At 43.8% G+C, this 27,683-nt stretch overlaps 1 protein-coding gene across 1 annotated transcript in view; it reads right to left on the minus strand.

Annotated features, from left to right (window-relative positions):
• The window catches only part of LOC141002083 (myosin light chain kinase, smooth muscle-like), a 44,737-nt gene that overhangs the window by 5,467 nt on the left and 11,587 nt on the right, over window positions 1-27,683 (minus strand). The window contains exons 8-22 of the mRNA XM_073473241.1: window positions 27,273-27,683; window positions 22,878-22,994; window positions 20,389-20,448; window positions 7,632-7,679; window positions 7,386-7,513; window positions 7,103-7,259; window positions 6,238-6,428; window positions 6,038-6,149; window positions 5,837-5,869; window positions 4,880-4,970; window positions 4,310-4,513; window positions 2,623-2,840; window positions 2,332-2,455; window positions 640-792; window positions 50-173 (exon numbers count right to left, since the gene is read on the minus strand). The exon at window positions 27,273-27,683 is cut by the window's right edge and continues 446 nt beyond it. Of these exons, the coding sequence (XP_073329342.1) occupies window positions 50-173; window positions 640-792; window positions 2,332-2,455; window positions 2,623-2,840; window positions 4,310-4,513; window positions 4,880-4,970; window positions 5,837-5,869; window positions 6,038-6,149; window positions 6,238-6,428; window positions 7,103-7,259; window positions 7,386-7,513; window positions 7,632-7,679; window positions 20,389-20,448; window positions 22,878-22,994; window positions 27,273-27,683 (2,171 nt within the window). The remainder of the gene's footprint in view (window positions 1-49; window positions 174-639; window positions 793-2,331; window positions 2,456-2,622; window positions 2,841-4,309; window positions 4,514-4,879; window positions 4,971-5,836; window positions 5,870-6,037; window positions 6,150-6,237; window positions 6,429-7,102; window positions 7,260-7,385; window positions 7,514-7,631; window positions 7,680-20,388; window positions 20,449-22,877; window positions 22,995-27,272) is intronic.

A 27,683-nucleotide genomic window follows, 5' to 3' on the forward strand; every position in this document is an offset into this window, starting at 1 on the left:
TGTTGTTGTTGTTTGCTGCTGTTGTTGTTTGTTGTTGTTTGTTGTTTACCTGCCACTTCCTCCTCAGGATGTACTTCTTCATCCTCTCCTTGGAGAGCTTCTTGGTCTTCATGGTGTTGGTGTCCTGCTTCAGCCAGGTGTGTTCAAAACACCCAGCACAGGTGAGCCGAGTCCTGACACACACACACACACACACACACACACACACACACACACACACACACACACAGACACACACACACACAAAGACACACACACACACACACACACACACACACACACACACACACACACACACGAGCACATTATATTCATATTTCCGTGTTATACTTGATACTTCTATGTCTGACTCCTTGTGGGTCTAGTAGGTAAACTACTTTAGCAGTCAAGCTAACTGCTAACATGCTAGCTTGCACTGAGCTAACAGACGCGGTGGTGCTGCTGGTTCAGAGCGCGAACACTGAGCACTGATCTGATGAGCAGTCAGAGAGAACGATGTGATTTCTGAGTTGTTTGACTCATAAAAATTAAACATGCTTTAAAAAAACATGCTAGAAAACATGTAGTGCTAGCCAGAGACATGTAGCCCTCTAAGCTAACAGCCACAGTCAGCTGTGTGTGTGTGTGTGTGTTTCTCACTTCATGTCTTTCTTCAGCAGGTTGGTGATGAAGTCTTTGGCCGTCTCAGAGATTTCATCAAACGCCTCGTCCTCAAAGTCCCACGTGGCCGAGGTCACGTTGGACAGAGTCTCGTTGTCGTTGTCGCCCATGAACGGAGACAAACCGCTCAGCCTGAAGACCACAAACACAGACTGAGCCAGGCTGAACTGGGCTGAACCAGACTAAACCAGGCTGAACCAGACTGAGCCAGGCTGAACCAGACTGAGCCAGGCTGAACCAGACTGAACCAGGCTGAACCAGACTGAGCCAGACTGAACCAGACTGAACCAGACTGAGCCAGGCTGAACCAGACTGAGCCAGACTGAACCAGACTGAACCAGACTGAGCCAGACTGAACCAGGCTGAGCCAGACTGAACCAGACTGAGCCAGGCTGAACCAGACTGAGCCAGACTGAACCAGACTGAACCAGACTGAGCCAGACTGAACCAGACTGAGCCAGGCTGAGCCAGGCTGAACCGGGCTGAACCAGACTGAACCAGACTGAGCCAGACTGAACCAGACTGAGCCAGACTGAGCCAGGCTGAACCGGGCTGAACCAGACTGAACCAGACTGAGCCAGACTGAGCCAGGCTGAACTGGGCTGAACCAGGCTGAACCAGACTGAGCCAGGCTGAGCCAGACTGAACCAGACTGAACCAAACTCAAAAAAGACTGAAGGTGAATTAAAGTGATGAGTGAAGCTAAAATAAAGACATGAAGCTAAAAGAAGCTAAACTACAGTTAAATGCAAGAAACAAAACAAAATGGAGCCGTTTCAGTGAAGCAAACAAAGCTAAAGCTAATGAAACAAACAAAACACAATAAAAGGAAACAAACTGACATGACTTTAACTAATCCAACCTGAAACAAGCTCATTGAATCAAACTAAACCAGACGAAGTGAAGATGAACTTCAGGACAGAGAAGAAATAAAAACACGAGGTGAAGCTGAAAGAAGCTGAAAGAAGCTGAAAGAAGCTAAAAGAAGCTTAAAGAAGCTAAAAGAAGCTAAAAGAAGCTGAAAGAAGCTAAAAGAAGCTGAAAGAAGCTGAAAGAAGCTGAAAGAAGCTGAAAGAAGCCGGCTGAAGACAAGGAGAAACAAAGTGAAGCCAACGTGAAGCTCAGATAAAAGAAGATAAACTGAAGGGAAATTATAATTAAAAAATTAAATAAAGATAGTTAGTTTAAGTGAAGCTAAGCTAACAGAAGCTTTACTTAGGAGAAAACAAACAAATGAAGCTAAGCTAGGCTAAAAAAGCAGAGGTTAACTGAACAAAACACAGGTTAAAGATCGACGACGTTAAAACAGAAACTAAAGAAACAAAGAGCAGATGGTGCAGTGACAGATGATGCAGTGACAGATGATGCAGTGACAAATGATGCAGATGATGCAGTGACAGATGATGCAGTGACAAATGATGCAGATGATGCAGTGACAGATGATGCAGTGACAGATGATGCAGTGACAGATGATGCAGTGACAAATGATGCAGATGATGCAGTGACAGATGATGCAGTGACAAATGATGCAGATGATGCAGTGACAGATGATGCAGATGATGCAGTGACAGATGATGCAGTGACAGATGATGCAGATGATGCAGTGACAGATGATGCAGTGACAGATGATGCAGTGACAGATGATGCAGATGATGCAGTGAACAGACTCACAGGATGTAACAGATTACTCCTATACTCCACATGTCGGTGGGATAACTGATGGCTTCATAGTTGATCACTTCTGGAGCCACAAACTCTGGAGTCCCAAACAAAACCTTCAGAGTTCCTGCGTTTTCTGTCAAAACAGTTCAAATGATTCATCAGTCAATCGATCAGGCGATCAATAAAGAACAGCTGTTAGGGTGGCCATTTTAGGACATCTCCGGCTCAGCTGTGCGTTCAGCTGAATGCTCATGTTATCATGTTAATACACTTGTGGGCTAAAATGCTACCAGCGGTTACCTAGTCGCCTGGCGAGGCCGAAGTCGATGAGTTTGATCTTGCTGCCGGTCTTGTTGACACACATGATGTTCTCAGGCTTCAGGTCGAGGTGGACGATGCCCTGCTTGTGGATGAAGTTCACCCCGTCGATGATCTGCAGCATGTATTTGATCACTTCTCGCTCCGTCAGCTCAAAGTCCTCGTCGATGATCCGCTCGAAGAGCTCGCCACCCGAGATCCTACGGGGCAAGGACACCGTGTTACCATGACAACTCAGAGGATTACAGGAGGCGCTATCGCTCCGGCTGCAGGTGTACCACGACTCTAGTTACCGTGGTGACGGCCAGTAGCTCCTTCAGACTGCAAAAACTTTGTTTTTTCTTTTTAACATTATATAACATATTGTTACTGACAGGATTCAGCCGCAGGCATGAGAGGAGGAAGTGTTCAGTTCATCTGACCTGGAAAATATTTAGTATTTCCTGATGATTAAAAAAACAGCAGGAAGATTTTCCCAAATTAAAACAAAACTGTCAAACTATCAGAAAATTAAAGTAAGACGATGAGTCTCTCTTGTTTTCTCGGTCATGAAGCTGCAGATTGAACCGATGGGAGACCCTACCACAATAAGAGTCTGAATGTAAACAACTTCCTTCCTGTTCTCCATCTGACTGGATGTTTGTCCAGTTGTTATCATGTTGTCCTCCGCCTGTTGTTTATCACTCAATAATCTGAAACAAGCTGTGAGCAGCTGTTCGTCTCCGCACATGAAGACACGATCACAAAACTAAAGCAGACAGAGTTCTGCTACTGTGTGTGTGTGTGTGTGTGTGTGTGTGTGTGCGTGTGCGTGTGTGTGTCCATCACTGCCTTCAGCTCTAAAATTAGCAGACAGGAAATAGCTGATCTCAGATTCCTCTCATAGTTGGCAGAAAATGATTTTCCAGCACAAACATTTGTCTGTTTCCACACCGACTCGAAGCAGCTGCAGCTTCAGACCGCTTCATGTCCTTCACACAGACTTTCCACATCATCACTTTTTAGATCGATTCCTTCCTTCCAGGCTGCAGCTGCAGGATCAGTTATCAGTTCACCAAGAAACAAAACCCACCCAGCATTTTATTTCTCGTTTGTTTCTGTTAAAGAGCTGAAGACTGTGAAGCTGCAGGTTGTGCTTTCACTTTATCATGTTGATCAGTGAGCTTCTAGTTAGCTGGCTGTTTCCTCTTGTTTCTAGTCTTTTTGCTAAGCTAAGCTAAGCAGCTGCTGACTGTAGCTAACTTCATATTCACCTGCTGGACATCTCAAGGTGTTATGTCAGAGTTGGCCACCTGTTGAATACACAGGTCCCCGAACAAACAGGGCAGCTCATCACCAGAGTGAAATAAAAAGAGCTCAGAGATGCTCAGATATCAGTGGTTCACTAACGGCTCCAAACCTCTCCAGCTGTTCAAATATTTTACAAAGACTGTGGATGACTTTGGCTGCGACACTTCCTGGTGTGACCAGATGATGTCACCTGTGAGAGGCAGCAGCAGCGTTACGCTTCCTAAATGTTCTTTAAGTTAAAAAACAAAGAGCAATAAGTCAGCAAACATTTGGCAGGAGCCTCGTCAGCGTCAGAGCTCAGTGAATGTGGTTATTTGAATGTGAACCCAGGAGGTAAAGGCTAAAGGGAGGTAAAGGTAAAGAAGTAAACATCACGTACATCTCCAGGACCATGACGATGTCAGACTTGCCCTCGAAGGCGTCGATACACTGGACCAGTTTGGGGTGATGGAGGCTGTTCATGATGCCGATCTCCTGCCGGACGTTCTCCTTCTCCTTCGCTGAGTACGCCTTGATGAACTTCCCCGCCCAAACCTTCTTCGTCGCCTTCTCCACCAGTTTAAAGACCTGACCGAACTTCCCCCTGTCGCACAAACACAACAGGTCTGAAATACCTCAAACATTAAATCTTCCTAGGAACAGTTTCCTACACTTCACAGGAGGACAGTCACAGAACAACTCCTACAGATTCACGTGTGTTAATGATCATGTGTTTCTTCCTGTGCACGTTAACAGACCGCTGCTCTGTTGGCTTCACACTGTTCTCACAGAAGTGACGCTTTTCTACATCGTCCTATTTTAAAGTAAATTAAAAAATGAACAACTTCTTCACTCGACCAGATGTTCACTTACTGCCTCTGCCTCTCATCTCACTAACCCAAACCCTTTGTCTAAACAGACCACAGCAGAGGTGCATTGTGGGTGAGTGTGTGTGTGGGCGGAGCCTTACGTTCCCAGCCTCTCCTCCACGTCGTACAGCTCCTTCACCTTCACGTCTGTTCTGATGGTCACGTCTCTGTAGTCAGGCTCCTTCTCTGAGTCTGAAGCACACAGAGGTCAGAGGTCAGAGGTGGCTCCTGTCATGATGTCATGCTGAAGCAGGACAGCTGTCAGGTTATGTTGTGTGATGTCATGTTTTGTTATTGCATGTTATTTCATTTTGTGTTACTTTATGTGCTGTAATGTCGTTTGTTGGTTAGATCATGATGTTAAATCACCTCATTACATCATGTTGTCGCTCAGGTGTGTTCAGCTCAGGTGTGTTCAGGTCAGGTGTGTTCAGGTCAGGTGTGTTCAGGTCAGGTGTGTTCAGGTCAGGTGTGTGCAGGTCAGGTGTGTGCAGGTCAGGTGTGTTCAGGTCAGGTGTGTGCAGGTCAGGTGTGTTCAGGTCAGGTGTGTTCAGGTCAGGTGTGTTCAGCTCAGGTGTGTTCTCCCAGGTGTGTTTTATCGTGTTGAAGGTGTTATTGATGTCGCTCTACCTCCTCTTTCCATCACATTCACGTCACAACACTGTTGTTGTTCCAGTCATCTGCCCCCTCGACGGGTTGCCAGGTTGTTGTAGCTAATGTTGCTAACGCTAGCTCACGTTAATATTGCTAACACTAGCTAGCTAACATTAGGGCAGTACAGTCACCACCTGACACCAACAGAGTTATTCTGACAGAGAAACAATAAAATAATACAATTATTGATTCACAATCAGAATCAGGTTTTAACCTTTCTACAGTCGGCAGATGTTTTATTTTTTTAAAATGATTTGTTGACATGAAAATGTTAAACATGACCTTTACGTGTTGTTTATTCATGTTGTGTTCATTGTCTTCTTGTTGTGTGTCTCTCAGGTGTGTGTTCATGTGTGTGGAGGTTAATCAGCTGATTCAGTAAACAGGAAGTGTGAGCGTCGTACCGTCATCCTCTTCCTCGCCCTCGTCCAGGTTGTCTGTCAGACGGACAAACAGCAGCAGAGTTAGTTCAGTTAGTCAGTTTAGTTCAGTCACATCTCTGCTGTTAGCTACAGATTCATTTCATGTAGTTTAGTTGAGTTTAGTTGACTCGGTGCTGGTTTGGTTCTGGACGGATTCAGCAGGGAGATAACATGTTTCCTCACCGTCGTCCACCAGTCCGACAGTCACAGGTTCAGATTCAGCACTCGGCTCTCCGACTCCGTAGATGTTCTCTGCCCGAACACGAAACTTATACTGACGTTCTGGAAGAAGGTTCTGAAGGTGGACAAGAACTTTATCAAACCTCAAACAATCAGGACAAACCAGATGTGTCCAGCTGTAGCTGCGGTGGTCGATGACTCACCTGGACGTTGTAGGAGGTGCTGTTGCAGGACACCAGGTGCTTCCACTGCGGCTCCACTGAGTCCCAGATCTCCAGGTTGTAGGACTGCACGGCGCTGCCTCCGTCGTAGGTCGGCCCGTACCATGACAGAGTCAGACTGGCCCGCCGGATGTCTGAGGCTGCAGGGACCTTCGCCGGAGGGTCGGGTTTATCTGAGGGGGGTTAAAGGTCATTCAGGTGAACTAAGAACAGTTCAGAGTTAAAACCTGCAGGATGTGATTATAAACAATACTGACAAACATTTCTGTTTCGTTATGTTTAACCATAAAAGGTTAAAAGATCCAGTCGTCATCGACTCGCTTCACATAAACACACAGAGCAGCGCTGCAGCGTTTCCTAAACAACTGAAGGAGCTGAAGACCTCGAGATCCAAACTGATCTGAAGCCATGTTACTGAAGTCTTCACTGCAGCTGCTGAGCTAACAGTGTTAGCATGAACCCCGTCTGAAGTGTTAGCACGAGCTCGACGGCACGTCCAGCGTTAAATCTGGTCTCCTCAGATCAGGTTGATCTCTGTGATCACAGCAGACGAGCTGTGTGGAGACATCTGATGTTTAAATCATCTCCAGCTGCTTCAGGTGTTTAGCAGAATGCTGTTGAGGAGATAATTACTGAATTTGACTTTCTGGGCGAACGGCTCCTTTAATACTGACGAGATAAAATCTGTGTGTGTGTGTTTATACGCTGTTTATAACTTGACACACACACAGTGTTTCCATAAAAGGCGTCAGCCTGCAGCTGCTCTGATCTCAGTCTGCTGACACATCATCAGTGTCAGACTGTGCCAGCTGATCAGACAGCGGCTCCAGATGTTACAGTTTCCTACCGACGATGGTGAGGTTGAGGGCGGCCTGTCGGAGGCCGTAGCTGTTCCTCAGCTCGATGGTGTAACAGCCGCAGTGTTCCTGCTGCCCGCTGGAGATGGTCAGTTTACTGCTGCTGTCACAGCTCTCGATGGAGATATCAGACGAGCCCTCCTGGATCTGATCACACACAGATCAGTAATGCAGCACAGTTAGAGACCAGTTCAGCACATTAAATAATATGTGTGTGTGTGTGTGTGTGTGTGTGTGTGTGTGTGTGTGTGTGTGTGTGTGTGTGTGTCTCACTGGTTTCCTGAACTTCAGCCAGGTGCAGTTGATGGGCGGAGCTCCAGAGAACTTGCAGAGGATCTCCACCTTCTCTCCCGCCAGGATCTTCATGTCCTCGGGGAACTGAAGGATCTGAGGAGGCAGAGCTGCACACACACACACACACACACACACACACACACACACATCAATAATCAATAATCAATAAGTACTTGTTAATGTGATGGTTCCACTGAGGTGTCCATGAACAGGTGTGTGTGTCACCTTGTTTGGGAGGAGTCTTGGTGGTCGGTTTCTTTATTCTGGCTTCACCTGAAACACAAAAACACCAGAATCAAACCTGTGACGTCACTATTACTATTTATTTAAACATGCTGCTGAACCCGTTAAAAAACAAAAATCTCGATCCCACTGTACTCTCCAACTTTAGGCCCATTTCCAAATTGCCCTTTCTGTCCAAAGTCCTGGAGAAAGTTGTTTCATCGCAGCTTCAAGATTGTTTAGATCAACATGATATCCATGAACAATTTCAATCTGGTCTTAAACAGCTTCATAGCACTGAGACAGCTCTTTTAAAGATTTGTAATGATTTGATCTTAGCAGTCGACTCCGGTCACTATGAGCTATGAGCTATGTTGGGATCAGGGGTACTGCTCTAAAATGGTTTAACTCCTACCTGACGGACAGGACTTTTTCAATTCGCCTGGGAGATTATTCATCTGGACATGCTCCGCTCCTATGTGGTGTCCCCCAGGGTTCGGTTCTGGGCCCCACCCTATTTTCATTATATATGTTACCCCTAGGTTCTATATCTGAAAAGCATAATGTCTCGTTCCACTGCTTTGCTGATGATGTTCAGATATACATGCCCTTAAAAATCAAAAGCAAAGGTGCATTGCAACCTCTGCTTGATTGTCTGGACGAAGTTAAGTTGTGGCTGTTTAAAATTAAATGAGAGCAAGACAGAAGTTATTGTGTTTGGCCCCCCGCTGCCACTGGGGGATGAACCTATCCTTGGGCCTATCTCCCCACAATGCTCAATTCTGTGAAAAGTCTGGGAGTGCACCTGATACTTCTTTTAAATTTGGAAAACAAATTTCATCGGTGGTCAGCTCAAGCTTCTTCCAATTGAGATTAATAAGCAAAATAAAAGCCTTCCTTCCCCGGGTGACTTAGAGAAAGTGGTACATGCTTTTATTACAAACCGGCTGGACTACTGCAACGCTCTGTATGTGGGCCTAGACCAGTCCTCTGTCCTAATTGTAAAGCGCCTTGGCTAAAGGTGCTATATAAATAAAGCTTGACTTGACTTGACTATTACAGGACGCTGTGACGACCAGCTGTCACCACGGCAACCAGGGACCACACGCCGCCATGCCGTTCGTTGTGTCTGATCTGATCTAACCGATGTGTTCAAGCAACAACAGATTTCTGTGTCTCAGGAGACGATTCTTCAAACTGTGAGAAGAAACAACGTCAACAACTCAGTGTTGATAATGAAGGTAATAATAATCACGTCTGTTTCTCCAGATAACAGAAGACGATCATTAACTGATCCATCCAAAATCTGTTCGTTAAGTTTGGAAGAACAAACATAAACAATAAAATGACATCAGATAAAGAAAGATACAAATTAATGAACCCCAAAGTAACTTCTGATCAATGATCAAAATGACATCACAGAAAAATAATAATAAGTGTAAGAGGAGGAAATGTTGACACCAGCGTCAAACAGCAACAACAGGAAGGAGAACGAGTCGAGAAGCCGACGAGACGCTGACAAAGATGTCAGAACATCAAGACGAGCGTTCGTGTTCTGTTCATATTAACTCTGTTCACCTCGCCGACATGAATATTCATGTGTCAGTGTGAAGGTCTGCTTATTATTCAAATGAAAATGCTTGGATGGAAACAATTCATGTTACATTTTGAACATTTTCAGCTGTGCTGGTCCAACAGAACCGAAGACTTGGACTCTCTGACTGAACTCTTTCTGGAGTTCTGCTTTGAGAAACGTCAGCAGACATTTAACAGCGTTGGTAGAAACACTGAAGTGATCTGTAAATCAGAAACAGGCTCCTGATCAGCGTTAACAATGAAAACACCGACCTGCTGACGAGGTTCTGATCAGTTCTGTTTGCAGGACAAATGGACGAACAGCTGAGAACGATTCAAACTACAACATGGACTCATCATATTCATATGTAACGTTACATTCCTGAGCAGACATGAAGACAAGAAGCTGACCCACATCAACACAACAACAGGATCCTGGTGTTCAGAGCAGTTTGTGTGTGTGTGTCTGTGCAGAGGACAGGATGTGTGTGTGTGTCTGTGCAGAGGACAGGATGTGTGTGTGTGTCTGTGTGTCTGTGTGTCTGTGTGTCTGTGCAGAGGACAGGATGTGTGTGTCTGTGCAGAGGACAGGATGTGTGTGTCTGTGTGTCTGTGCAGAGGACAGGATGTGTGTGTCTGTGCAGAGGACAGGATGTGTGTGTCTGTGCAGAGGACAGGATGTGTGTGTGTCTGTGCAGAGGACAGGATGTCTGTGTGTCTGTGTGTCTGTGCAGAGGACAGGATGTGTGTGTCTGTGCAGAGGACAGGATGTGTGTGTCTGTGCAGAGGACAGGATGTGTGTGTCTGTGCAGAGGACAGGATGTGTGTTGATTCTTCGCGGCTCAGAAGAAGGAGAAGAAGAAGAATGTGAGTGTCTCTGACGACCATATATGGTCATTCTAAAAATATCTCCTCAGGAGGCGGAGCTGCTGCTGCAGGTTCGTGTTTGTCTGACAGCAGAAGAAGAAACTGAACTTATAAATGTTGCTCACAGCAGCAGAGGAAAGTAACTGAGTACATTTACTCAAGTAGTCTACTTCAGTACACATGTAAGGTATTTGTACTCCACTACATTTATCGAACAGCTTTAGTTACTCGTTTTACACACAAAACACAGGATTTTATAAACTGTGTTGTTTTTGTGTTTTGTGTTTCAGTTCAGGGCTTTTACTGGTAACTGAGTATTTGTGCAGCGTGTTTCAGCACGTAGTGAAACACGCTGCAGACACACAAACCACAGTTTCTGCTCTCTCGTAAACTGACAACCGTTACACTGTGAAATCTATCGCCACTAAACGAGCACCTGCAGCTACACAACAGACACAACAGACACAAGAGACACAAGAGACACAACAACAGACACAAGAGACACAAGAGACACAACAGACACAAGAGACACAAGAGACACAACAACAGACACAAGAGACACAAGAGACACAACAACAGACACAAGAGACACAAGAGACACAACAGACACAAGAGACACAACAGACACAAGAGACACAACAGACACAACAACAGACACAAGAGACACAAGAGACACAACAACAGACACAAGAGACACAACAACAGACACAAGAGACACAAGAGACACAACAACAGACACAAGAGACACAAGAGACACAACAACAGACACAAGAGACACAAGAGACACAACAGACACAACAACAGACACAAGAGACACAAGAGACACAACAACAGACACAAGAGACACAACAACAGACACAAGAGACACAAGAGACACAACAACAGACACAACAGACACAACAGACACAACAGACACAACAACAGACACAAGAGACACAAGAGACACAACAGACACAAGAGACACAACAACAGACCAGTGGATCTGGTTACTGATTGGCCCAGACAGTTCACAGCACATCATAAACAAACCTAACATTTTGTCTCCATGGCAACAGAAACTAAATCCAGTCTGTATGATTATAATATATATTTATATACCACACACACACAGACACACACAGTCACACACAGTCACACACAGTCACATACACACACACAGACACACACAGTCACATACACACACAGTCACATACACACACAGTCACAGTCACACACACACACACACACAGTCACACACAGTCACAGTCACACACAGTCACAGTCACACACACACACACACACACACACACACAGTCACAGTCACACACAGTCACATACACACACACACACACACACAGTCACACACAGTCACACACAGTCACATACAGTCACACACACACAGTCACACACAGTCACATACACACACACACACACACACACAGACACACACACACACACACACACACACACACACACACAGACACACACACACCAGTACAGCAGAATATGAAGTGGCACATTAAGTGAAGCTGACAGAGTCGCTGCTGTGATGAAGGATTGATGGTCGGCTCTCGAACAGCCTCATAACTCTGTCAGCACACACACACACACACACACACACACACACACACACACACACACACACACACACCATCACCTCCTCTCTGGGTCGACACCAACTATGTGCTAACAGCTTAAGGAGTGTTTGATTTGTGGACCTCAGCGAGCCAGACGGGCCGACACTGAATCAGCTTCTGTCCTGCAGGGTCACCTGACCGTCAGAGCTGCTCTCTGATTGGCTCTCTGCTTACGGATAGAGAGGTGGTGACTGCAGTTACTGAAGTCAATGTGTGTGTGGGACTTTACGTCACTGTCTCTTTAAATAAACCAACAAACAAACACATTAGCTGCTACAGCTCCACTGTCACACAGTCAGACTCCTGTTCCCCGTGTCTGAGTCCAGAGCTCAGTACCACCTGAGGATCAATCACACTGATCTCACTGATCGCACTGATCTCACTGATCGCACTGACCGCACTGATCTCACTGATCTCACTGATCGCACTGATCTCACTGACCGCACTGACCGCACTGATCGCACTGATCTCACTGATCGCACTGACCGCACTGATCACACTGATCTCACTGATCTCACTGATCTCACTGATCACACTGATCTCACTGATCTCACTGATCACACTGATCACACTGATCTCACTGACCGCACTGATCGCACTGATCTCACTCATTGATCCACTCATTGATCCACTCTAACTGGTTCTGTTTCCATCAGCTCAACGGGAAATGTCCAAAAACTTCAGGAGCTGCAGCTGATACTGAGGTCACATCAGGTCACTGTTTTCCACACACACACACACACACACACACACACACACACACACACACACACACAGATCCATCAGAACTCTGTTCACGTGACACTGAAGGCTGAATGTCGTATCTTTAAATCATCATCTGTAGATATAAAAACAAACCAACGTCAGGAAACCATCCATCACAACATCCTGGATCAGAACTGATCCTGATCCTGCAGAACCACTCGATGTCCCAGATCGACTCTGAATGTTGTTGATAACAAGAACAGGAAGTGCTGACGCTTTTTATTCTAACATACAGTTTATCATCTGAATATCTGAAGACACCAGATCCAAATACTCTGATCCAGTATTTGGTGGTTCCATATTAGTGAACTCAGTCCACTCTGGCTTTATTTAGCTGATACCAATCCATCAGCAGAATCCTGGATCAGATTCTGCAGCTCGGCTCAGGAGATCTCAAAGACCATGAGGTCCAGACAGTTTCATCTGAGATCCAGTTTAATAATCTCATTATCTGAGGATATCAGAGAAGTTCTGATCACATTCATCTTCAGTCCTGATCCGGATCCTTTAACAACACTGTGTGTCTCCAGTCTGAACCCAGTCTGAACCCAGTCTGCAGGTTCTGGCAGCAGGTGGACTTGACACGTTATAAATGTAAAATGCAGCAAACATCCGAGGACCGGACCTCATGGCGCCGCTGCTCCGGGCAGAAATCTCTCTTTAAACTGGAAACAGAAATTCTCCCTCCGAGCATCCAGGTGGTTTCACTGCTGGTGCCGCTGTCACAAACACGACCGGATCATCTCCACGTTCCTCAGAGTCACAACGACCAACAACACAGATGAAACATCCATTTAATTATTAATTTAGTCTGCAATGGAGACGTGAGAGCAGACAGAAACGTGCGCGTGTCGGAGGTTTACAGAGACCTGATCCAAACACTGATGGTGCCGATGTGCAGCACACTTCACACTCACGCTGTCACAATACTGGGATTTATAATAACCATGAAAAAATCTATATTAGACACCACGGAGGAAAACAGACACAACACTGAGGAGAAATAATGTATATATTAAAGATAAATATGAGAATGTTTGTGTTCTGTGTGTAAACAACAGCATCTGAGGAGGTGGAGCTATAATAAACAAACAAACAGCTGAGACGGTGTCAAATATTCAGCATCAATGTTATCATTACTTCTGACACCACATCACTGTGACATCAATATTTACTTACTGATCCGTTAAAACTCAAAACTGTCTGTTGGCAGTTTCAGGCTTCGTCTTCACGTACGAGTGAACAAAACACGATGTCTGAAATATGACTGATGGCAGCAGGAGGATCCTCCTCAACAACAAACCAGCAAACACACAGCAGCGTTACAGCCAGCGGACGCTGACGTGCTCACTGATGCTTCTCTTTATGATCAGCAGAGAGATGTGTTTCATTAGAAACTGTTTTCAACACGCAGACTGAAACATCTCAACAGCTCTGAGATGATTGTGGTTAAAAGTGATTCACTCGTTTTCAATCAATAGTTCGACATTGTTTGGATTCATCGATCAGCTGTTTCGACCTCACGTCTTGTTCTGTCAACAGCCAAAGATGTTATATATAAGATATCTTTTAAAAAATCACTCAAACACATTAATCAGTTATCAAAATAGTTACAGATTAATTCAATAGTTAATAACTAATATGCAAGTTAGTGATGTCACTGTGAGTCTGGCTGTGGACTCACTCAATCACACAGTTATGTGACTGTAACTCAGAGCGATGAAGAAAACCTGCAGCTAAACCACAACAGGTCAGTCCAGCCACTCCTCTCAGCAGAGCTTCACTGGTACATCACACCTCTCTGTCTGCAGCAGGAACTCTGTGAGGAGCTCTTTACTTTAAAGTCTTTCAGTGTCAGTTTGCAGGACGAGCTGTTTGTGTCTGCAGTCAGAGGCTCAGCAGGAGGACGAGCAGCTTCTTAAAAGGAGCTGCTTCGCTGGAGACGCTCAGTTTTAATCTGCAGTGTGAAGTAAAACAAAGTCTGAGAGAGGACGGAGACTCGGGCAGAGTCAGGGAAACCAGACCTTAAATGGAAGTGCTGGAGAGGAGCCATGAAGAGCTCTCAACCGTTTTATACCAGAACATCCTCCCCGTCCTCCCCCTCCAGTCGTTTCTCCTGCTGTCAGCTCAGATCTGTTGGTTAAACTCTGCAGACGACTCTCTGTGTCTCTGTTACATTCAGTTCTCTGCACCGAGATTAATTAGCAGCAAGATGGACCAAAGTTTAGAGAAGCTTGAAACGCTTCTGTGATATTTAAAAAATGTGACCCACTGAGCAGGCAACGTCTGTGGACGTCCAAAAGAGGGTGATATCATGTCCGTCGGGCCAGGCCATGATCTGGACCTCCACTGACAGCCAGAATTAGTCGATAAATGACGTTGAGAAAAGACGTCCAGTCAGGCCATAATCTAGACATCCAAGGACATCCAGAATTAGTTGAGAATAGACGTTCATACTGGCTATGATGTGGACGTCCACAGACAGCCAGAATTAGTCGACAAACGACATATAAACGTCTATACAACGTCCAGAAAAGACGTATAAAAAACTTTCATTCTGGCTCCCAGAGGACGTCTTTTAGACGTCTTGGATGTCCATAAATGACGTCTAAAAGACGTGATCTAGACCACTTTTTGCTCACTGGGGAGTTTGATGTTAACTGGACGGTTTATTTTTGTCTGCAAAATGTTAGCCTAGCTTAGCACAAAGACTGGAAAAAGAGGGAAACTGCTAGCCAGTGTAACAACCAACAAGACAGCACAGACAAGACAATGTTTTAATTGGTAGTAAGATATCTACAAAAGTTTAGCATATATAACATTATTTTATCTTCCTGTATATTACTGGTGAGTTGTGTTTAGCCTAGCTTAGCACAAAGACTGGAAGGAGGGGGAAACTGCTAGCCAGTGTAGCAACAGACAGTTAGGTCAGACAACAAAATGTTTTTAGGAATAGTAGATGTTAGATAGCTAAGAAAAAGTTAGTGCACACAAAATAGTATTTCAGCATTTTGTAACTGTCTTTATACCAGGGTGTTTTTAGCTTAGCTTAGCACAAAGACTGGAAGCAGGGGGGAACAATCTATAGTGTATATAGTTTATAGGTAGTAGATGTTCGATAGCCTCATAAAGTTAGCAAAATAACATCATTTCAGCTTTTTAACATAAATATTGTTATACATTGATTTTTTAGCTTAGCTTAGCACAAAGACTGAACGCAGGGGTAAACTGCTAGCCAGTGCAGCAACAAACAGTTAGCACAGACAACAAAATGTTTTATTGGTAGAAGATAACTACAAAAACATTATTTTAGCTTTTTGTAAATACCTGGTGTTATCCTGGGGTGAGTTTAGCTTAGCTTAGCATAAAGACTGGAAGCAGGGGGAAATGTTAGCCTTGCTCCATCAGAAGAAAAGAAAAAAATAAACCCTACAGGCTACAAAATGCTCTGAGACCGTGTGGGACTGTCGGACATGAAAACCATGTTATATTATTTTAACAACTGGGGTAAGTTATGCTAACACTAGCTGACATTAACATCTGGCTGCCCAAAACTGTTTTAATTAAACCCCGAAACTACAACCTTCAGTTGTTCATGAGCTCACATTAGTAAGTTAACAGCTGTAGTTAGTGAACAGTTTGATCTTTGGGTCGGTCCAGAACATGATTCACCTCCGTCAGCAGAAAGACTGGAAGCAGCAGATCCATCAGCAACACCTTCCAGCAGCTCCAGAGTGTTTACACTCCTCAAACACAGCTAACATCATTTTTGGCTGGTGATCAGTTCAACCAGAGACTCATTTCTCTTCTTGTTTTAACATTTACTGACCTGAAGAAGTAAAACTATTAATTTTATTCACAATAAAAGGGCACAAATGGACGACAACACAGATGATGAATGTGTTTCTATCTGAGGTTCTGACCTGCTGTTTGACACAAACATCCATCAGACATCAAGCTGCTCAGTTAAAGTCTCCAGCAGCATCCTGACGAGATTACACATCAGTTAACGAAGCCCCGCCCACCTTAAACCAACACTTTACAGTGAAAACAAGAGATTTAACATTTAATACACTAAAATATCTAAAAAACTAAAATCCTCCACAGAGCAACTATTCATATTGTCGCTAGCAGATTTGAACTAATTAACTTTGTGAGTTGACTGAAAAAAGTTTTTATTGTTTCCCGTTTAATGAAATCAGATAAAAAAAGAAATCCAACAAAGATCAGAACCGAGCCGCGAACATGAGCCTAAATTGTGACACTGTCCAGGTCGGGATACTGTGTTCCCAGGATGGTGAAGCTATGACCTTCATTCAAGCTGCAGGAGGAGCTCCAGGAGGAGCTGCAGGAGGAGCTCCAGGAGGAGCTGCAGGAGGAGCTGCAGGCTCTGAGGACAGTGCTCATAGTTGTCAAACTGTAATTACATCATCACGTGATGCACTGAGGCCCAAAACACTTTTACCTATAATCAACATTGTGAAAAAAGCATCTGTAAACACTGGATACATTTTTTTGAGCGTCACAACCCCTGAGACATGACCCGTCTACTGAGACGTGACCCGTCTACTGAGTTTGATCCATTTGGTCCAACAAAATTCAGAAAGTCTAGAAGAGCCGCACGATTTAATTATTTTATTTCTATTCAGGTTAGCTGGGCGCTAAACAGGAAGTTAGCTGGGCACTAAACAGGAAGTTAGCCGGGCGCTAAACAGGAAGTTAGCCGGGCGCTAAACAGGAAGTTAGCCGGGTGCTATACAGGAAGTTAGCCGGCTCGGTTGGTGTAAGTCTCTAGTGCTGTCGCTCTCTGGGCCACTAAACATGGAAGATCTGTATTTTTGGGAAGTCGAAGTTTATCGGCTTCAAAGCGTCACTGAGCAGCTTTCATAGGAACGAACGAGGCTCCGTCTCAACACTGTGTCCAGGTTTAATGTGACGTCATTGCTTTAATTGCCTCTGATTGGCTTATACCCTGATATTCTCACCCTAAACCTAACCAGTCTCCTCATACCTTAATCTAACCAATCCAACCAATGCAGGCAACCAGAACCAACCAATCAGAGGCAGGAGGGTCATGACGCCCACACAGTGAATCAGTCAGTCAGTCCAGTAACACAATAAACTAATATAGCTAACATAGTTAGCTACTGAATGCTAATTCTTGTCTTTGGAAGTAATGATACTAAATACTGCAGTTAGTTAGCTGGACATGCTAACATTAGCATCTTACATCAGAGAAGATAAACAGACTTTTCTTTTGGTCTCTTTGTTTAGAGAGAATCTCCATGACGACTGCTGTCAGTAGTTACTGTTGCTAAGCTGTGATTGGACAATCACTGTTTGAGGGAGGGGTTTAACAAACGGGTGCGACGGGCTGTAACAGTGTGACATCAGTTTGACTACATGGAGCCAACGTCGTTACTGAAGCTAGTTAAAGCTCCACTGAGCCGCTTGTGTTGTTTTGATCGTAAAGACAAAACCAGCTGGAGTATTCTGTCCTACGTCACATAAACTCAGCATAAAGATCAGCTGTGCCTACATTCCCAGAATCCCTTGCTCTCTACACCTCCTCTTCACTGCACAGACTCCTTTAAAATCCACATTTACAAACCAAATACTGTCCAACAGGACAAACTGTGCGTTTCCAACCACTCTGCTCAAAACATCCATGACTCCCTCCTGATTATCTGTTCGTGCTGCAGTCAGCAGCAACGCTGAAGCTCCAGACACTCGATGGTACGATCACAACCGGGACACTGGTGTGTATGTCGGACCCAAACCCACAGCAACCAATCCAGCACGTGCACGCACGCACGCACACACGCACGCACGCACGCACGCACGCACGCACACACACACACACACACACACACACACACACACACACACACACACACACAGGAAGGATTGGGAGCTGGATCATAAAGATAAGGCAGATTTTCCACTGAGCTGAAGACAGACAGACTCTGTGTCGTCTGATAAACTGTTAAACTGTCACTGATGGTAAAAAACATGAAACAGATCAAACAGGAAGCTGCAGATAGAAAACACTGCACATTCTGTCCAGCAGGACATAAATGATTAAATATTAAAACTTTCTGAAGTAAAACTTGAAGCTAATCAACACCAGCAGACGATCACAGCAGGGAGCCGCTGAGCTCATCAGAGTGAGGACGTCTCTGAGCTTCTACATGGTGTCAGGTTGGTTTGAGTCAGTGGACTTACTGTCAAATACATCCAACAAGTTTTTATCAGGACAAATGTCCCAAAATATGACTTCAGCTACGACCCAAGACTGCAAACGACCAATCAGAAGACAGCAGGAAATGACTCCGGATGTGCTGGCTGACCCTGACGCTGCCGTGTCAGCACAATACAATGAAAAACTAAATACTAATTCAGGATGTATGACGGATTATTTATATGGAGATTTCAGTTTTCAGGGCTCAACGAACAGGATGACTTGTTTGCTCAGAATGAATCAACTGAATTCAGCAGCTCATTTACCTGATCGGGCAGAAAGACTGACACGCTGTTTTTCCAGGACTGAATGAGGAAAGTATCTCAGAGTGAACCATCTGAGGGTGTCACGCTGCAGGACGAGCCTCCAGGAGGAGCTCCAGCCTCTGAAGCCAGCTTTCATAGTGGCCACACTGTAATTACATCGTCATGTGATGCGCTGAGGCCCAAAAAGACTTTCTCATCAGTTAACATTGTGGAAGAAGAGTCTGTAAAACAGTGGATACATTTTTTAAGCATCACAAACGAGTTTGACTGTCAGAGTTTGATCCATTTGGTCCGATAACATTCAGAAAGTCCAGAAGAGTCGCACAATTTGATTATTTTATCTCTATTCAAGTTAGCCGGGCGCTAAACAGGAAGTTAGCCGGCTCGGTCGGCAGAAGTCTCTAGTGTTCACGCTCTACAACACAGAACATCTGAGTGCTTTATCACCATGAAGTCCAACTTTGTTGGCTTCAAAGCGTCACTGAGCAGCTTTCATAGGAATGAACGCGGCTCCGCCTCAACACTGTGTCCAGGTTTAATGTGACGTCCTTGGTGCAGGACCCATCTACTCCTGAGAAAATGGCGGCAGGTTTATGAGCTTAAACACAACTGAACAACGATCCAGGAGGCAGAAGTCTGAGAGCGAGGCGGGTCAGAACAAACATGAGTCTGTGTCACTGACTCCGCTCATTAATAAGATAATGTGTGCAGGTCATCAAACACTGACACAAAGCATCAGTGACAAAATCAACCTGAAACTACTGAAGTGAGGACGGCGTGTCTCGGACATGATGCTCAGATCACCATGACAACCAGTGAGGACACTTAACACTGAGGGCCGAGGCTCATTCTGCCCGTCAGGTTCAGAGCTGCTGATCCTCACAGTGAGATTAATCAATGACATGATTCAGAATGAGAAAGTGTAGCTGCTGCTGTCATCACATGTCATCACGTGTCATCACATGTCATCACGTGTCATCACGTGTCATCACATGTCATCATGTGTCATCACGTGTCATCACGCAGCACCTCTGATGTGAGTCTGGGTTTGGTTCATTTGGAGGGAAATCTGTCAGAGGATGCTGTGTTTTTGTTTCCACAGACGGAGGACGAAGCCATGAAAGGCTGATGGAAAAATGTTTATGGTCTTCGAGGGGGGGGGGGGGGGTCGGGAAACAGTGGGGCTGATGGGAAACGTGGTCTTAACATGGAGAAAAGAACGGCGTTATCGAGGAGGGAATAATAATCTGACAGTGATGTTTCCAATGATACACACAGATGCTTTAAAATAGAAGCCTGTGTGTGTGTGTGTGTGTGTGTGTGTGTGTGTGTGTGTGTGTGTGTGTGTGTGTGTGGGAACCAGTGATCCCAGCCTGCAGCTCCTTATTGGGACAAAAGGAACGAGGCTGCTGCATATTTTGGAAACTCACTCTCGGAGGTCGGAGTCGCCTTCTTGGACTTCTTGTCAGCCGGAGAGTTTTCAGCCGGGTCTGCACGAGGGCGAGAGACAGAGAGACAGAGAGGGAGAGAGAGAGGAGTTTATAATGTATATATACTGTTTACATGAACTGTTGAAGAACAAACTGAAGAGTTGAGTGTTTTTCAACAGCAAATTAAACTGAGACAACATGTGATAATAAATAATAATAATAAAAATAATAAAAGGAGAAATGAAAAGTAAAGTTTGTCTCTGAGGCTGTTTCAGATAAATGTCTCAGACATTATTACAGAATTTACGGAACAAACCGATCAGTAAATATAAGTTTGGTCTTTGCACAAAAAACTCAACACTCGTTGTAAAGGTGAGGTTCTGAAGCTCGACAGCTCAGAACAGTTCTGACATTTAACTCAACCAAAAACACATCAAACTTTAAAAATCAAAGCAAGACAACAATTTAAATGTGTAGAAACTGTAAATCAGAATGTTTATAAATGATGATTCATCACATATTAGTAATGAACATCAGCACCAACGAGCCACTCAGAGCCCATCTTCACCGGCCCATTAAATATTTCAATGAACATAAACAGGATGTGTTTTATCACCATGTGCTGAATGGATCCACAGCATCGGGATCAGATTGATCAGATTGATCCAGGAGGGCTGGATCGACATTGGCAGACAAAGTCTGATCCATCTTAAACTCTGCTCGTCATGTCTGCTTAAAGAAACTAGAACCACAGTGTTGCTACTAAAGTAATGGACTGGACTCGGTACTGGTGATTAGCAGAAACTCAGGACTGCAATATTGTTTCAACCCCTCAGTTTACAGTTATATTGTATATCATCTGTTAGCAGTTTAAAATAACGTTCAGACAATAAACTAAATATGAACCATGAAGAATGTAGATCCAAGACAACAGAACCTCCATTTATATCTGCCTTCATTTAATGTTTATGTTTTATAATGTTCCTTTAATGTTTTATAATGTTCCTTTAATGTTTTATAATGTTCCTTTAATGTTTTATAATGTTCCTTTAATGTTTTTATTGATGCTTTGAGGCAGCTTCAGTATCTGATGAGACTCAAAAATGATCTTTCTTATAAAGTCGACCTTTCAAGGTTTGATTTAATAATCAAGAAAATATCCTGAACATGACAGAAGCTGGGTCTGCAGTTCTAACTACATACAGAACATGTTCAGCAGGATGAACCTAAAGGTCGGTACCACAGGTTCTATGTCTTTACAGCTGTGTCGGTTCTGTCCTTATCTAAAGGATCAGAGAGCAGCAGCGTCTCAGACAGAAACAATCGCCTGGCGTTCACTCAGTAAAGTCTGGGAACATCTGAACTCTGCTGATGTGTCTCAGCTCAAACTGTAACAGATCAAACACGGATCAATGTTCTGATTCTGTCCGGGAATGTTCCCACTGACTGTCACTGAACGGACGCTATGTTGAAAAAACAACTTGATGTTGTAGACGATTGTTTGCTGCTGAATTAATGTTCAAAATCTCACATAAGAGCTGGATTCAGCCTCAGCTGTGAGTCAGCCTCAGCTGTGAGTCAGCCTCAGCTGTGAGTCAGCATCAGCTGTGTTTCAGCCTCAGCTGTGAGTCAGCCTCAGCTGTGTTTCAGCCTCAGCTGTGTTTCAGCATCAGCTGTGTTTCAGCCTCAGCTGTGTTTCAGCCTCAGCTGTGATTCAGCCTCAGCTGTGAGTCAGCCTCAGCTGTGATTCAGCCTCAGCTGTGAGTCAGCCTCAGCTGTGTTTCAGCCTCAGCTGTGAGTCAGCATCAGCTGTGTTTCAGCCTCAGCTGTGTTTCAGCATCAGCTGTGTTTCAGCCTCAACTGTGTTTCAGCCTCAGCTGTGAGTCAGCCTCAGCTGTGTTTCAGCATCAGCTGTGATTCAGCCTCAGCTGTGAGTCAGCATCAGCTGTGATTCAGCCTCAGCTGTGATTCAGCCTCAGCTGTGATTCAGCCTCAGCTGTGTTTCAGCTGAACGCTACATGTTTCTGATAATTACTGTTTGTGTTGATATATTCTAATTACAGGAAACTCCAATTACACAGAGACTCCTGAGGAATCCTGGGAAATGAGGAGGAGGATGAGTAGAAGGAGGAGGAGGAGGAGGAGGAGGAGGAGCAGGAGGAGCGGGAGGAGCAGGAGGAGGACAAGCAGGAGGAGGAGCAGGAGGAGGAGGAGGAGTCTCACTATAATATGTAATGACGAAGGACGGACAATTAAAATCCTACATTTTTGAATGGAGTTTGGTGACGTTCTGTCTTCAGAATGATAACTGGTGTGATTGTTTATGAGTTTTAAACTATTTGATACTTAAATGACAAAGTTATTTATCATCCTCTGGAAACAGAACAACACACAAACAAAACTCAAATCATTTCTGAGAACAGCAGGAACATTTCTGAGAACAGCAGGAACATTTCTGAGAACAGCAGGAACATTTCTTTAGATCTTACCGTCGACGAGCACCGTACAGGAACACTCAGCTCTCCCTGCTGAGCTCTCAGCTCTGCATTTATACTGGCCTTCATCCTCTGGCAGAGCTTTGTCTATAGTCAGAGAGCACAGGCCGCCTGCAACACAACACACAACACAAAGTCACACAACACATTATAACACAACGCACAACACAACACAACACATTATAACATATTATGTTATAATGCTAACCTTATTTTTCTTCATGCTAAACTTAATTTTTATGATTTTCTTGAACTCCTTTATCTCCTGTTGGCTGGTTCAATCTACAGCAAAGCATCATGGTCTATAAGATCATCATCTGTTTGTAGCCTGGCTGTCCTGTGAGAACCTCGTGTCTGTTTTCATCTGATCCAACAGGCTTTTAAAGAGTTTATTTGGCTGAAGAACATGAAGGAACACCTCATCCTTCAGTTTATCACAAAGGCAACATCACAAGACTCTGAACATACAGGAGACATACAGGACATACAGGAGACATACAGGACATACAGGAGACATACAGGACATACAGGAGACATACAGGACATACAGGATACATACAGGAGACATACAGGACATACAGGACATACAGGATACATACAGGACATACAGGACATACAGGAGACATACAGGACATACAGGACATACAGGATACATACAGGAGACATACAGGACATACAGGATACATACAGGACATACAGGATACATACAGGACATACAGGACATACAGGACATACAGGAGACATACAGGACATACAGGACATACAGGATACATACAGGAGACATACAGGACATACAGGATACATACAGGACATACAGGACATACAGGATACATACAGGACATACAGGATACATACAGGACATACAGGACATACAGGACATACAGGACATACAGGATATACAGGATACATACAGGACATACAGGACATACAGGAGACATACAGGACATACAGGACATACAGGACATACAGGAGACATACAGGACATACAGGAGACATACAGGACATATATAAGACGTAGCCAGGTACAAGAGAGTTGCAGCTTCAATAAATTGCTGACGTTGACGATAAACGACCACTAATCACACAAGACCACCTGATTGTATTAGAGTAGAAGTACTTAGTTACTCCACAACCGAACCAGAGTGTAAATAACCTGAACGACCTGCCGACGTAAAAACATAAAGTGAAACGTTAAAATAACGTTAATAAATAATGTTAACGTGAATGTTCATCTTCACTTCAGCTGTCTGAGGTCGTCTCAGTGACCTCTGACCTTTAACATGTGACACGAGTCACACACACACACACACAGTGCTGGATCAGGGGCTGTCCTGCAGACTGAAATAACAGGAGGGGGATTACACACACACACACACACACACACACACACACACACACACACACACACACACACACACACACACACACACACACACACACACACACACACAGGGAATCCTCAGGCAGTGTCCTCGTCTGTTCATAAATACAACACACACACAGACATGTACAGATTTAGCAGCAGGTCGTCAGCCCTCACGACATCACTGTGTGTTTCCATTGTTGTGAGGACATGAGGCTGTTTGACAGCACTGTTAAAGGAACAATACGTGTAAGATGGACACACTCAGTTTAAATGTTACATGTGTTCATGTTAGCTTGTTCAATGTTAGCCTCTTCAAAAGGATAACATATTTATTGCCTTTTTCAACAGGCTAACGTCAGTGTTGGCTTATCTAACTAGCAGGTTGTATTTTTTAGTTAATTAAGCACAGTATATATTTCACAGCTAAGACGCAACAAAAGGTGATGGTTAGCTTACGTCTGTGTAACATGAAGATAATGTTTGAGCAGCTGAAACATTTCAGTTTTCAGATCTGATCAAATTAAATTAAATTAAATGACAGCTAATGGAGGCGACACATGTAACTCTACTACAGGTCCACAGGTGTGACGTCTACAGGTGGACTCTTCTCGATGAAACTACTACGTTCTAACATTTCATTTGTTCAAACTGGAGAAGAAAAATGTAAACAACATGCATTAATTATAACAGTATGAATGATGATGATTTAAAGTCACAGGTTGCTATAGAGCAGTAATGTAGGATGTGCTGAAGTATCTGCACAGACTTTCTGTACACAGAAACAGTTTAACGTTCTGACCACCAGTCTGAGTTTTGTTACACTTTGTTTCTTTGGTTCCTAAAGTTGAAGTTCTTTAAATAACAACAATCTAACGATTTAAAGATTTAGTTTACTGTGACAGGAAATGAGACAAACAGAAGATCTGAGATATTCAAGAAACCAGCTTTGACACATGAAGTAACTGTTCCTCCTTCAGGACTTTAATCTGAAACAGGGTTTGATTCAGAGTGAAAGTTACAAAGTTCCTGACTTCAGGCATTAAAGTGGTTTAGTATTGATCCTGTGTGTCTCCTGTTTAAATCTTTAAAAAAATGAATGAGGTCTGGTGCTGTGCATGAAGCTGACTCCTTCTCTCTCTTCATTGTTGATTATTTATAACTCATAACTATTTTTCCAGACAGTCGTCGTTGTGACAGACGGATTTAATCTGAGCGGCAGAGGTGGACGTATCCTGGCTACATTTCCCACGATGCACTGGGACTGTGTTTTTCATTAGAACGTGTCTCCACACCTCCAGGTTGCACACACACACTGCATGAGGGACATCTGTAGTCTGATGACATCACTGTGACATCACTGTGACATCACATGACCAAACACTACAGCTGGAAACTGATCAGCGTGCAGATTATCAGTGGAGCTGAATGATTATCTGATTAATTGATGATGATGAGCCAATCAAAACAAAATGAATCAGCAATGAATTTAATATTTTTTTAAATGTTCTGTTTGTTTTTTGCAAAGATTCACAAAAATATTTCATAAAACAATAATAATAATAAAACACTGACTTGTTATTTCTTTGATTTACGGGGATTAACTGGACGTTACTTTCTTTACCTCCGACATAAAAATGATTTTCACCGTAGATTAATTAATCATTTGGTCTTCAAATATCTTAAATTTGTCCAACCTCCAGTTTAAACCCTCAAGATATTCAGTTTATGGCAACATTTTACATTATGTCCCCCGATTTACAGTATATATTCAGTAATAAATATAATATTAATAAGTAATATGGTTAATAACACAGCATGATGTCAGTGTAAGGAGAGCGACATGTTTATAACTCCGAGGCTGCTAGATTAACAGATAACGAGCAATAATTATAACAACAGACGTTATAACTGTTGACTGAAATACTAAACAACAATAAACACTTTATCTGTTCACAGCTGCATTATATTGTGTGATTTACCATTTAATTAATAAACTAGACATTTGAAGAAAGGGCTGCAACAAGTGATTGTTCTTATTATTGATTAATCTGCTGATTTTATTCTAGATCGATAGATTGATCACTTGTTCTATAAAACTGTAGAAAATAATAAAACATGTCCAGCGCAGTCTCTAACAGGATGTCTTTAAATGTTTTAGATATTCTGTTTAATATGACATGAAAACATATTAGAGCAGCTGAAAACAGCTTGTTCTGACACTTCTGCATCAAAAGTTACTTTAATGATTGATTATTAAAATAGTTATAGACGATACTGTGGATTGATTCATCTACGACTAAACGACTAATCGTTGCCGCTTGAAGACGTCATCTTGGACATTAGACACTATTTTCAACCCTGCAGATGAAATGATTAATCAAGTAATCAATCAGAAATCATCAAAATTTAAATAGTCTTTAGTTGAGTCTCTTTAATAAACAGCAACGACGAAAAAGAAACTAAATCTGAGATTTCTTTGAGAATGAATCAGTGCCGGTCCTCATGAGTATAATAAGACAAACTGTGTGTGTGTGTGTGTGTGTGTGTGTGTGTGTGTGTGTGTGTGTGTGTGAGTGTGTGAGTGTGTGTGTGAGTGTGTGTGTGTGTGTGTGAGTGTGAGTGTGTGTGTGTGTGTGTCCTATGTAAAGCGATCTGTTCCCATATGAAATACCAACAATAGTCTGTCGCTGTCACACATCACATCCTGTCTCTCTCTCTTTCTATTGTTCCAGATCTGCTTTCTATTAATAGAGTCTGAATCCTCTGAGCTCATCAACAGTTGGTTCAACACAAAATGCTTCACGTCTCCATCTTCACTCCACAACACTGATCTTCACTCCACAACACTGATCTTCACTCCACAACACTGATCTTCACTCAAACTCACACAATTTTATTTACATTCTAGATGAGATCCTAAAGTTTGCACAGAAACGTTAAATTTCACTCTGAGCAGGTGTTGGTCTGTGATTGATATTTGTTTTGTGATTGATGTTTGTGTGTGTGTGTGTGTGACCTCTGACCTTCGTTTGCGAGGATGATGAACTTGGAGGGTTTGATGGTCTTCCCGTCCAGCGTCCAGACGACGGTGACACCTGCTGAGTCAGTGGAGTTGAGGCGACACTGCAGCCGGAGCCGCTGCCCGTCCAGCACCGTCACATCACTCAGCTTCTCCACAAACTCCGGCTCCTTTCCTCCTCCACCGCTCTTCTTCTCGTTATTCCCTCCATCCACACAGTTGTTCACCGCCGTCTTCCCGTTCTCTTCGGGGCTCGGCTTCTTCTTGTTGGCGAGGACAGAGCGGAAGTCGTTGGCGTTCTTTCCAGGTGTCTCTGCAGGTTTGTTGTTGCCAGCGGCGCCTTTCTTACCCAACACGGAGCGGAAGTCGACCTGCTGCGAGGAGTTCCCCTTGTTCTCCTCCGTCTTGGCTTTGA

The sequence above is a fragment of the Pagrus major genome, chromosome 9 (genome assembly GCF_040436345.1).
Source record: "Pagrus major chromosome 9, Pma_NU_1.0".
Lineage (NCBI taxonomy): Eukaryota > Metazoa > Chordata > Actinopteri > Spariformes > Sparidae > Pagrus > Pagrus major.